This window comes from Sebastes umbrosus, chromosome 20 (genome assembly GCF_015220745.1).
Source record: "Sebastes umbrosus isolate fSebUmb1 chromosome 20, fSebUmb1.pri, whole genome shotgun sequence".
Lineage (NCBI taxonomy): Eukaryota > Metazoa > Chordata > Actinopteri > Perciformes > Sebastidae > Sebastes > Sebastes umbrosus.
In genome coordinates, this window is record NC_051288.1 from 15,875,241 (window position 1) to 15,888,624 (window position 13,384).

General features: G+C 37.7%; 1 protein-coding gene across 9 annotated transcripts in view; it reads left to right on the top strand.

Annotated features, from left to right (window-relative positions):
* The first annotated feature begins 439 nt into the window (after positions 1-439).
* Positions 440-13,384, top strand: part of adam11 (ADAM metallopeptidase domain 11) — a 32,231-nt gene continuing 19,286 nt past the window's right edge. For 6 of the 9 annotated variants that reach the window (XM_037754406.1, XM_037754401.1, XM_037754407.1 and 3 more), the window contains exons 1-4: positions 442-949; positions 1,552-1,703; positions 6,099-6,175; positions 6,691-6,757. In XM_037754406.1, the coding sequence (XP_037610334.1) occupies positions 892-949; positions 1,552-1,703; positions 6,099-6,175; positions 6,691-6,757 (354 nt within the window). In that variant the 5' untranslated portion in view covers positions 442-891. Of the gene's footprint in view, positions 950-1,551; positions 1,704-6,098; positions 6,176-6,690; positions 6,758-13,384 lie in introns of all 9 variants that reach the window. The other 3 variants (XM_037754402.1, XM_037754400.1, XM_037754399.1) reach the window with 2 other exon arrangements.

Here is a 13,384-nt window from a genome sequence, read left to right on the forward strand (position 1 = left end):
TTTATTCTCGCAATATTACAACTTTATTCTCGTAATATTAAGACTTTTCTCTCTTAAAGTTCTGACTTTATTTTCGCAATATTACGCCTTTATTCTCGTAACATTACAACTTTTTTCTCATTAAGTTATGACTTTATTCTCGCAATATTACGACTTTATTCTCGTAATATTACGACTTTTTTCTCATAATATTATGACTTTATTCTGGAAATCTGATTTTTTACCCCCCTCACGGCATTAGGGGACAAACATTTGATCATACCTAGACTATAAACTCAAATGTTTTGTGGCTCCAGACAGATTTTTTGCCTAAAGTGGCACTTTTGATAGTAAAGATTGCTGACCCCTGGCTTATATGATGATTATTAAAGAGGAAAAAAAGTATATTAAAGCACCATATCAAATGCATTATACAATTTTCATTCTCCTTTAAATAATTAATATGCATCCTAATTCTGACAGAAATACAATATTTCATGATTCATAGGTGTAGCCTACTATCAGGGGGTCAACCTTGGGTCCCCGAACCAGAGCTTTGGACCCATCAAAGCGCGTGGGTGGGCCCCCGTTAAGCCCCACGTGCTCCTTGTTGTCCAGATTGGGCTCCTCCTGCAGCCTCATTGCTTCAATCAAGCTTCAGTCTAGTCAGGTCGAGAGAGGAGAGTGTGATCACCATCACCATGCTGCTGGAGCCGAGCACTGGAGCCTCTTCAGGGGGCTTTTAACGCGCTTCAGGCGGGGACAGGGGTGAGAAATGCGGGCGCTGAGTCTGAAGGAACCCCGCTGTTGTGTTTTTCTTCACTGTCAACAACAGTCCTCCTCCTGCTGCAGCTCCTCTCCGTTCATTTAACGGCGCCGCACCGAGGACATCCCTGGGACTATGTGAGCACCATGCTCGCTGTGAGATGCCTGCTGTTCGCTGCAGTGTGTGCACGGTGCACCGTGACAGGTAAGAAGCGCGTTTCTTTCATGCAATTGTGCGTTTTTCTGTCATGCAATTGCATCCAGTCTAATTGTTGCACCTGTGTCAGTCAGCAAGCAGCTCACCAGGAGCTGTTGAATCCTGCAGAAATAAGACATTGAACGTCACATTCAGATCCATAAACACTCACTTATCAACTTGTCCTACCATTTTACCACTTTTATTATTATTATTACTATTATTATTATTATTATCTATATGTTCTGTGATGTTGTGTTTTAGCAGTTACCATATCTTTTACTTTATCTGCTTTTATTGTCTTGTGAAGCACTTTGTAACATCTGTTTTGAGAAGTGCTATATAAATAAATGTATTATTATTATTATTATTATTATTATTATTATATGTAAAATTCAATAGAAATATTGTTTAAAAAAACAACCAACAACACTGTTACATATCCTAGCCTGTCTGTTTTAACAGTTACCATATATATTACTTTATTTATCTGCTTTTATTGTCTTGTGAAGCACTTTGTAACATCTGTTTTGAGAAGTGCTATATAAATACATTTATTATTATTATTATTATTATTACTTGTGCACTGAACCTCCTGTTGTCCTCTGCAGGTCTGAGGGATCGGGTGAGTCTGGAAGGAAGACTTCCTCCTGCAGAAGAGGTCGTCCAGCCCAAGAGGCTCCTGCAACAGATCCACTCCCAGGAGGAGCTGCTCCACAGCCGCCTGGACACCCGGGTCAGAAACCACACAGCCGGAGCTCAGGTGAGTTTTAACACCTGTTAACTTGTTTTGAGCACATATTTATGTACTATTATTCCCATTCATTCAATCCCAGTTTCTACATATTATATATATATATATATATATATATATATATATATATATATATATATATATATATATATATATATATATATATATATATAGTAGTTGTTGAGATCAAATGGTGACCGAGGTCTCTCCAGTAAATGGGGGTCATTTATGTTTCATGAAGAATGGCTGAGTTCCTCCAACAACAACAGCATGAGATGATGAAGAGATCACATTATACTATGTCAAACCGTCAGTGAAACTTCAAATCGACTAAGCAAATGAGTTTAAATGGATATATTATAGGAAGTGTGTCTGTTTATTTATATATATATATATATATATATATATATATATATACACATTTGCATAAAGAAGCATATTTGCCCACTCCCATGTTGATAAGAGTATTAAATACTTCGAATGAATCAGATAAAAAAAGTGATTTAATTGTGATTAACTATGGAAAATCATGTGATTAATCACGATTAAATATTTTAATAGATTGACATCCCTACTGTTTATACATTTTAATCATGATTTGAGGATTATGTCATTGAAATAAATCAATTTTTTTACATTGTACTATTCATGCTGGACAGACATTAGTTCCATTTTAAATGTTCATTTGTTAGTTTTATAATTTTGCTAGATAGTTTGTCCCGGCCCTTAAATCTTTTTTCTTTTGGTTATCAAGTTTTTATTGCTTTTACTATATCCACACTGGCGATAAAGTATAGACCCATCTCAACATGTACAGTATATTGTATGTCTCCACACTGTACAGCAAGCAACGCCCTTCCCCCACCCAATGACCTTAAATCAAAACAATGAATATCTGGGGCAGATTACAATGGGGACAAAAATTGCATAATAAATAGATAAATGAGTTGAAAAGGGAAAACGGAGAGAAAGAAACATTGGATGTAACCTTGACCTGATTAACCCCCTGTTTGTCCTCTCTCTTGAGGTCACGTCTGTCACTCCTACCCCTCCCAGCTTCACCGGGTCACAGCAGGGCATAAACTACCACCACCCCCTCTTCTAGCTGCCTCCTCCTCCTCCTCCTCCTCTCCAGTCCATTAGATTATATTTCACACCTCTACTTGCCCTCTCTCATTACCTTCACTATAAACACTGTCTGTCTGTCAGTCAGCTGCAGGCCTGTCAGTGGATATGACACAGGTCTGACCTTCGGCTACCCTTCTGTGGGCAGCGTGCCGGTCTCATGACCGCTCTTTTTCTGAGACAGTAGGAGCCCTCGGAAAGATGTGTGCTTGTTTGTTTTCCACCGGGAAGTCTGAGGGCTGCCACGCTGCAGAATGTGAATTTAAATGTGAGGTAGAACCAGCCTTCAGAGTCCCTCAACTAGCCGTAAACTACATAATAATCTTTTGTTTTAATTTGACATGGCAAGTATACGTAAAAATTTACCGGTTTCGTCCAAAATCGCATACTATACACTACATGCCCAATATGTGTACAATCGTTCAACCTACTTTTGTGTCAAAAAACAGTATGTGTCTTTTCAGATACACTGAGCAGTAATTTAAGTCTTGCCGGTTGGAGACGTGTAACCATGGTAACCCGTGCCAACCTCATGAGACCAAAACAACAGTTTGTGAAAGTCTGAATTAATTTAAAATATATATTACTTCAAGCAAAGTGAAATCTTATACTGACGGTTAAATTGAAGTGTCATTGATGTTACAAGGCTGTCAGTCAACGCCTGACATGAACGTTGTCGTCGCTACCGCATTGCATTGTGGGATATTTATGCCGCCGTAGTAGTCCAGCATTGCATACTGTAATATTTCGCCGTAAATAGTATGCATTAGCGTACTATTGGTTTCATATTAAGGTTTCGGACATACTAAAATATCTCACATACTGTTTTAGCGTACTAAATAGCATGTTAGTGTGTTATCTTTATTTTGTTTTTCATTAATCCATCAATGTTTTAGTCGTTAAAATGTCAAAAAAGTAATGGCAACTGCCCATCGTAAATTACCAGAGCCTACGTAATGCTTGCATTTTACCAACAGCAATTAGCTTCTACTCACATTTGAGAAGATAGCAAATATTTTCCATTTATACTAATTATTTTTTTTAAATTTCATCATATTTGTGTCTATCGACTCAAAGATTCAGTGTCTTGAGCTGAGATACTTTATGGTGTGTAACAATTGAATATTTGGGATTTGATGTTAAAATAATAATAAAAGAATACAATAAAAAAAATCTCCACAGTCAGAGCTCTGATGCAGCATTCTTATCTCTGCTCACAGGCACCATTGTGGGCTTTTATTGTACTGTATATGGACCCAGTGGAGGTTTAGATTGATACTAAGTGGTTTGCAGAGAGTGCATGGCAAGACTAATGAGAGCTGCCTTGCAGCTTGGCCAGTAAGTACTGGTGGGAGCCACCACAGAGCTCCGTCTTATAATGGGGATGAGGCTCACCTTGGAGCAAGGTTACACAGAGCTGATGAGCCCCAAGACCCAGTATTATTCTAAAACACCTCAGGGATAGATGAGGTTCACGGAATAAGACGTTATAGTGTCTTTGTTGCTTTGCACACTTACTGTAAAATATTTCATATATATCCATCAATCTTCTTCCTCCTCCACTCTCTGCTTATCTTATTCTGTCACATCTTTTTCCCCGAAAACATGAAATACTTGACAAAGCAGTGAGTCATTTGTTGGAATCAGTGTCTGGGACCAACACCAAGCAGGGATATGAATTAAAGATGCATGGTTTATTAATCTAAAAGTAAGCTTTAGACGTCCAAGTACTGTATTATTTATGCACATCACTGGAAATCTTCATGTTTGTTTATCCAGCAGTGAACTGAATACTTGCCCTCCCAGCAGACAGAGCCGTGAGACATAAACCAGGAAACCGAAGCACAAAAATGAATGCATGACCTTGACTTAGAGAGATGTAGACATTTTCTGTATAATCATTTCACTACTGCTTCCTCTGTCTGCTCTGTACATGCAGTTAAAGTCCAGTTAAAGGTTTTTTTCTTTTCTTAATTGAAGGTTTAACGATAGAGGGAGTGCGCACCGATTTGAAAAGCCCTCTGAGACAAATGTGTTGTTATGGTCTTTATAGATAAAGTAATTTAAAATTGACTTGATAATGCATTGGAGTGCAGTGTTGCAGTACAAAACTCATGAATATGAAACCCTTAAAGACGAATAAATGCAAATACAACACTAAAGCTGTGTCCCAACTCCATACTACATACTAATCCCAAATGAGTATGTAGTGGGATCAGACTAAAAAAGCGACATAATAAAGTATACTCAAAACAATAAGTATGCATACTAAAAAAAACATATTTTTTTAGTGTGCTTTTATTAGGCACTTTCTCAAACAATGCCAAAAGAAAAAGTAAAACTAGTTGTGGATGGTGGTAAAACAGCTCCAGGGACACCTCGAAAACATAACGATTGGATTTTTGGGCATTTTTCTTACTCTTGTTAATTTTGGCATGGAAAAACTGGCATTGCCATTTTCAAAGGGGTCCCCTGACCTCTGACCTCAAGATATGTGAATGAAAATGGGTTCTCTGGGTACCCACGAGTCTCCCCTTTACAGACATGCCCACTTTATGATAATCACATGCAGTTTGGGGCAAGTCATAGTCAAGTCAGCACACTGACACACTGACAGCTGTTGTTGCCTGTTGGGCTGCAGTTTGCCATGTTATGATTTGAGCATATTATTTTATGCTAAATACAGTACCTGTGAGGGTTTCTGGACAATATTTGTCATTGTTTTATGTTGTTAATTGATTTCCAATAATATATATTTTATATATATATATATATATATATATATATATATATATATATAATACATATATATACACACACATTTACATAAAGCAAGCATATTTGCCCACTCCCAATGTGATAAGAGTATTAAATACTTGACTAATTTCCCTTTAAGGTACTTTTTGAACAGATAATCATAAATTAATTGAAAATTTTTTATCTCGATTGATCATGGACAATCATGCAATTTTTATCTTGATTAAATATTTTGATTGACAGATCTACTGTTTATTTATTTAATATATAGTACATACTGTATAGCTGTAGTATGAATCAGGACACAGCCTAACAAACCTGAAATTGGTCAAATAAGGCCATTGATTTCTAATGATTAAATTGATTTCCTGAAGTGAACAAACTATAAACTACCATCAACAGACACCCAATCAGATTCAGTTTGAGTTTTTGTTGTTACTTGCATCATTATCTCAGTAAATGTAATCAAATGTAAATCTCAGTTCCTGTTTTTTCCCTTCTCTTTCTCCATCCCTCCCTCAGCCGGTCCATCTGGCCCAGAGCAGCTTCTTGGTGGAGGCCTTCGGCACGTCTTTCATCCTTGACCTGGAACTCAACCAGTAAGTCGCCACATGCCTGTGAAGCATTCACACATAGCTGCACCACAAACAATGTTTAATGGTTTGTTTACAGCAGTCGCCGACATGACCGTACTTCCTTCATCCGTCTCTCCCGCCCACCTGAAGTACTGTACTGTATGTCCTGTGTGTTGGCATCATAACGGAATGGCTGCAGGCTCAATGTATACCTCCCCTCCCCCTCCTCTCACTCAACACATTTTGCTCCTTTGGACTGCATTTATATAATACCTTTCACTGGCTTTCTAAACACTTAGAATAAAATGAATCTTCACACATTTTGGTTTTACTTATGAATCAGCCATTTGTTGATTTAGATTCACGCAAGTCATAATGTTATTCTGTTAAATAGCACTCCAGAATAATGACCAATAACGGCTGCTAATGGTCACACAGCGCTGCAGTCTTGTTTTTTCAAACAATTATTGAATTCAGATTGAAACTAAATGTTAGAATGAGTATTGCTCTTCTCACTTTTTTCTTCCTCTTCTCTTCAGCAACCTGCTGTCTACAGACTACGTGGAGCGTCACTATGACGAGGATGGGCAGCTGTCACAGAATATGGTAAGACCATTTCATACAAATTGTTGACATGTTTGGGGAATAAGCTTTCGGCTAGAAATAACTTTCTAGCCGAGAGTTGGAGGAGAAGATTGTTACTACCTCTACTGTCTGAGCAGTAAGCAATATTTTACCTACCTAAAACCACATCTAAACCTCACTAATTAACACATTTTATCTTGTTTGTTTAATTTAGTCATTTTGTTCCTTTGGGCAGAGCCAGGATAGCTGGTTCCACTCGTTATGTTAAGTTAAGCTAACCAGCTGCTGGCTGTAGGGTCATATTTACGGTCATATCTAGAAGTAAACCCGCTATTTGGGAAACTCTCGCAAGATGGTTAAGTTCAGGCATTGTCCTTGAACGGTTAAGGTTAGGCATTGACTTCTAATGGTTAAGGTTAGGCATTGACCTCGAATGGTTAAAGGTTAGGCATTGACTTCTAATGGTTAAAGGTTAGGCATTGACCTCGAATGGTTAAAGGTTAGGCATTGACTTCTAATGGTTAAGGTTAGGCATTGACCTCGAATGGTTAAAGGTTAGGCATTGACTTCTAATGGTTAAAGGTTAGGCATTGACCTCGAATGGTTAAAGGTTAGGCATTGACTTCTAATGGTTAAAGGTTAGGCATTGACCTCGAATGGTTAAGGGTTAGGCATTGACCTTGAATGGTTAAGGGTTAGGCATTGACCTGGAATGGTTGAGGTTAGGCATTGACCTGGAATGGTTAAAGGTTAGGCATTGACCTCGAATGGTTAAGGGTTAGGCATTGACTTCTAATGGTTAAGGTTAGGTATTGACCTCGAATGGTTAATGGTTAGGCATTGACTTCTAATGGTTAAAGGTTAGGCATTGGCCTCGAATGGTTAAAGGTTAGGCATTGACTTCTAATGGTTAAAGGTTAGGCATTGACCTCGAATGGTTAAGGGTTAGGCATTGACCTTGAATGGTTAAGGGTTAGGCATTGACCTGGAATGGTTGAGGTTAGGCATTGACCTGGAATGGTTAAAGTTTAGGCATTGACCTCGAATGGTTAAGGGTTAGGCATTGACTTCTAATGGTTAAAGGTTAGGCATTGACCTTGAATGGTTAAGGGTTAGGCATTGACCTGGGATGGTTAGAGGTTAGGCATTGACCTGGAATGGTTAAAGGTTAGGCATTGACCTCGAATGGTTAAGGGTTAGGCTTTGACTTCTAATGGTTAAGGGTTAGACATTGACCTTGAATGGTTAAAGGTTAGGCATTGACCTGGAATGGTTAAGGGTTAGGCATTGACCTGGAATGGTTAAGGGTTAGGCATTGACCTGGAATGGTTGAGGTTAGGCATTGACCTGAAATAGTTAAAGGTTGGGCATTGACCTGGAATGGTTAAAGTTTAGGCATTGACCTGGAATGGTTAAGGTTATAATAGGTTGTCGGGCAGCAAGTCTTGCAAGATTTTTCTGCACATTTTTGCAAGTTTTCGCAATTTGCGGGTTACCTTCTAGACACAACCCATATTTACCATACAAACATGAGCGGTATTGATTTTCTCTTCTACCTCTCGACAAGAAAATAATAAAGCGTATTTCCCAAATGACCAACTATTCCTTTAAATAAACTCTTGGCCAATGTTGACACCCTCTCCTTCTATCAGAATTTAACAAAAGTCAGTGAGATAGTTTTCCATCACAGCCAATCTTTATAGAAATTGATTTTGTGCCACTGCCTACAGCAGTGTAGCTTTTATGTCCAGTGTGTATTGTTTCCAGTGGATGTATCCCCCTGAGTGAAATTGAACAGAATCAATAACCAATAGCAGCAGAGCTTGTTTCTCCTGCAATTCAGACAGGAAATTCATAGAAATGGCGAATGTTTTTGAATGTCTAGAGGCTAGTGTAAATGTCTGTGAAGATGTTTTGCTTCAGCTCATGTGTTTTGCTGCGTAGTCTGGTTTCTTCCACCCATCAATCCACACATCCTGCTGACATTTTGGTATCCAAAAACAGCTGTCTGGCTGCGCTTGCACATGGACTGATCTGTCGTGCATTATAAATCTGAGTAAACCGCCCCACAATAATGTTATGGTCTAGGTTGTTTACAAGACTGAAGAACATCTGGAAGAGACGGTCTCTTTCTGTCTGTATCCTCTGCTTTATTTTAGTCTCTGTCCCTCCTTCTCTCTGTCCCTTTCTCTCTACCTCTCCCTCGTTCACTCTCTTTGTCTCTGCCAAAGACCACCTGACCAATCAGTAGATGGTTGCCATGGGTACCAGCAGTCAGCAGCAGCAGCGTGGGTCTATTTTGTCGTGTCGTGAGGGGAATTCAAATCATGTCCATTTCCAGAACCAACTAAACCAAATCTTACAACCACCCCTCTGCCCTGACCTTTGCAACCAGATGTGTAATATTGGAGCAATTATTGAGTTCATTTACACAGGTTGAAATTAAACAAATGAAGGGATGCTGTGTGCAGGGGGAGGAAAAAGATTGATTTAATTATCTCTCTACCTATATAATATAAAACAATAATCACAATTATATACAAAGATGTATATGAGTATGTTCTGTAGAACTTAAAGGTACATGTCATTTTGAGAAAAAGACCCCCATAAATTAGTAAAATGTTTGGGAAGCTAAGTCCTGGAGCATTTTATTATTCTCGTGACAGATCATGGATAAAGTTTTTAGGGCTTTATCGATAAATTTGTCCGCCAGAGAGCACAGACAGGTTTATTTTTCAACTGTAAAACAGCCCAGTCAGTAAACTATATCTTGTCAAAATTCTTTAATAAACAAATTTAAAGGATACTCCTCAAAAATTGTGTAAAACGAATATTATATATAATATATATACAAATATATAATATGTATTGAATCTATCATATTGGATCATATTGAATCAAATATTGATAATGGTGTTGGCCTCAATCTGTTGGACTCTACAAGTTTACAATAATGTCCTTTTGCTACTGAAAATAATAAAGTAGGATTTCTTTTTGATATTTTTATATATATAATAGTGGCCCAAGAATGGATCCTTGAGGAACACCTTGGGGAAGTACACATTTTTAACCATAAATACAATTATTAACTTAATAACATTACATTAATCTCTGTATGAAAAGCTTTTGAAAGAATTAGGAATATGGTACAAATATATTCATTAATGTCAAATGCTGTGGATGTTTTGTCAGGTGAATCAAAGCCACATATGTGGAACAGTCTTTTTGGAAACCATAAAGATGTCTATAAAGAATATAGATGAAATTCAGATTAATATGGTAGGATTTATTATTGTCTGTTTTTGTTACCTTAGAATGAGCCGTTAATAGTTATTGTAGATTGCAACCAACTGAATACCCCTCCGCTCACTTATGTCTGAATGGCTATTTCTTAGCATCCTGTTGTCGGGATGAATAGTTGTGTCCGATTGGCTCGGATGTTGCACATTTCTGATTATAAAATGGCAGATGTCAGTTAACATTATATATTTTTATGTCTGAGCTGCTACATGAATTAACCATATGTAAATACCTGCACATTTTCTGATGCACATACAAACACTTTCATGCAACTATGGAGGAATCACACATTAGAAATGCACAAATTGCTCATATGGTCATTTCATTTTCTGCATGCTTTGTGTGTCACTTTTTTTTTTTATTGGTCCCTTTGGATCTATGCTATTGCATTGAGCTGGTGACCGACTCGTTCGGATTGAATCTCAATGACACACGACTAAAAGAGGAATTGAATTAGGGGTGAGGATGGGATGGAATTGATTGAAGCTGTTTATATACTGTATATTTGTCAGTGTCCTGCTGAATACTTGCTGTTTTGATTTCTTAGTCTTTTATTTTCTGAAAATACAAAATCAGTTTTGAGTGCTCTTTGAGCACCAACAAACTCTTTCGTATATTGTGATTGGTTGAAAACACAAGATGTCAATAGGATATGATGGAAGCGGCTGGGGATGAACCGCAAGTAGCCCTCTGCAACGTCCAAGTCTGTTTTTTTTAATTTAAAATATACAATAATATAAGATGCACTGAGGTGTATCACCATATTATGATCCTCAACCAATACAATTTATTTTATTTTTTATTTATTTAATTGGTGGGTTGGGATGGATTGTATGCGTGTTAAATATTCAATTGCTGTACTGGTGGTTTTGTTAGATGTCCTGTATCTTTGTGGATTTGTGTATGGATATATACATACAGTATACTGGTATGTGTATATGCTATATACTGTATATATATATATATATGCATGTCTGTGTTAAGTTGTTAGAATTATTCCTGACATTCTGATTGATACAAATACAGAGCTTCATCTCCGTACTAATCATATTATTTACAGACTAATACACTGATAGACAATGTTAACACCCTTTTATCACCTTGCAGCTTTGCATATTAGATAATAATCTCAATCCCTGGGCATTGATGATGAATTGGCTTCAATCAGACACAATCCGAAGGGTGATTTGTGTTCACTATTCTCATTAATTTAAATCTCTTTAATATGTTTTAGGCTTTATTTTATCTGGAAAAATGCTTCTCTTATTCACTGAGGACGTCTTGTATTCCTTATTGATGCTTTTGTTCCGTCTCGTCTTCCTTTCACTTTACATTAGCTCCTATTGTTTCATTACCTTTCCAACAACGCTGAGTCAAATTCCAGACATCAAGTCAACTCCAGCTTTTCTAATTCGGTTAGTTTCTAATGTCACATTTAATCCTCGTCTCTCTTGGACGTAACTGTTTATTTGCCTCTATTTGTTCGTGCGAGCAGTTTTTATTCCATATAGTCGCTCACTTCTAATGTGCGTTCATGTCCCTGTCCTTCCAGCTCTCATGATATTTCATGTTTAATCCATCATTTCTTATAAAACATGGTTTCTCTGCGCGAGTGAGTGGCCGTTATTTGAAGCGTATACATCTGGTCTGAGAAGCGCACTCACAGTCAGAGTGTGTGTCTGCTGTGTTAGGCAATTTGATTTCCTCCATTTAGCCTTGTAATCCTACCTTTTTATTTATTCATTATCTTGCCCCGGACTAAGTGCTGTGGGCTGTCTCACTATTCGGTATGAATGATTAAAGCCTGTTTCTTTCTCAACACATGAACTAATGGCACAGAATCTAAATAAGCTCTATGAAAAATACTGGGTTATTAGTTTTAGTTAACCGTCAGACTCTATGTGACTAGACTTAGAAATGTATTTAAACATTAAGCTACTGCTAATTATTAGGCACGCTAGCGGCGAGAATCAGTTTGTGCATCACTTTGGTGCAGAATATGTTAACAACTGTTGGATGGATTGCCATGAAATTGTGTACAGACATTAATGGTCCCCAGAGGATGAATCCTACTGACCTTGGTGATCCCTTAACTTACCTTTTAGTGCCACCATGAGGTTAACATTTCAGTGAAATATCTTGACAACTGTTGGATGGATTGCAATGATTGATTTCCCTCAGGATGAATTTTGAACTTTTCATCTAGTTTTTATTTGATTAATACTTTAATTTATGACTAAATACCTGCAAAACTAATGACATTCCTGTCAGCCACAGCTGGGTTTTTTTACTAATTGGCAAATGTTGCATAAAACCGGCTAAACATCTGCATGTTAGATTTGTCACTGTGAACATGTTAGCATGCAGATGTTTTTGTATTTAGTACAATGGCTGTAAATTCCTAGTCTTTTTTAAATTACAACTTAAGTTATGTATTTGTTCATTGGTATTTAGTGTTTTTGTACTTGTAATGATTATTTTTGCAGAGACATCGCTTGTGATCTCAACCCTCCCAAAGGTCTTAAAACAGAGGAATTGTGATAAATTTACGACCAACTACAATTACAGTTGAGGATTTGTGATGATGTTGATGCAGGAACATTTGGAACCTTATATCTGTTTTGATTTTATCCTCCAATAATGAAGCAGACACTTTTTTTTTTTAAGAGTCAGTAGTTTTGTCACGTAGAACAGATGGAAAAGCAATTAAAGCCTTTCAAGGTTTGCAATTTTTAACAGCCTTAGTGCAATCAGATCAGTGTAAAGACAGACAAAATGCATTAACACCACCCTCCCCCACTTGTAATCAAAAACAAACCAGCGTGTGATGGACACAGCTTCATCTGAAGCTCCACATGCTGCACTCTGATTTTAGCTTGAAGCAGAATTTTTTTAGAACCCAGTACAGTAGCCCACATAAGATCCAATCATGAAGCCACTTAATGCACAAAAAGCATGCAAAGTCTTATTTGTAAGGGGGGGAATATTATTTTGCGAGTTCGTACTTGATTTGAAGGGACGTCCAAGAGATTTTCCAGGTTTGAGTGGGAGCTCGGAGTAAAGGTTGACCGAGCATGAAGAGCAGCGGCTCCACGTCGCCGCTTTTCTTTTTGGTCCATCAGCCGCGCCAGACAACAGCAGGCTCAGGTGGCTCAGACATGACTTATTGGGGTTCATTACAAACACCTGAAACTGACCCTCTCTCACACACACTCACACACACACATGCATACACACACTCTGTAGCTCCAAACACAGACACGATACTGTAATCTCCATCCACTTATGAAACCTGCTTGATTATAAGAGAATCTTCTCCCGAGTGTATTTCTGTCTGCCAAGCAAAGT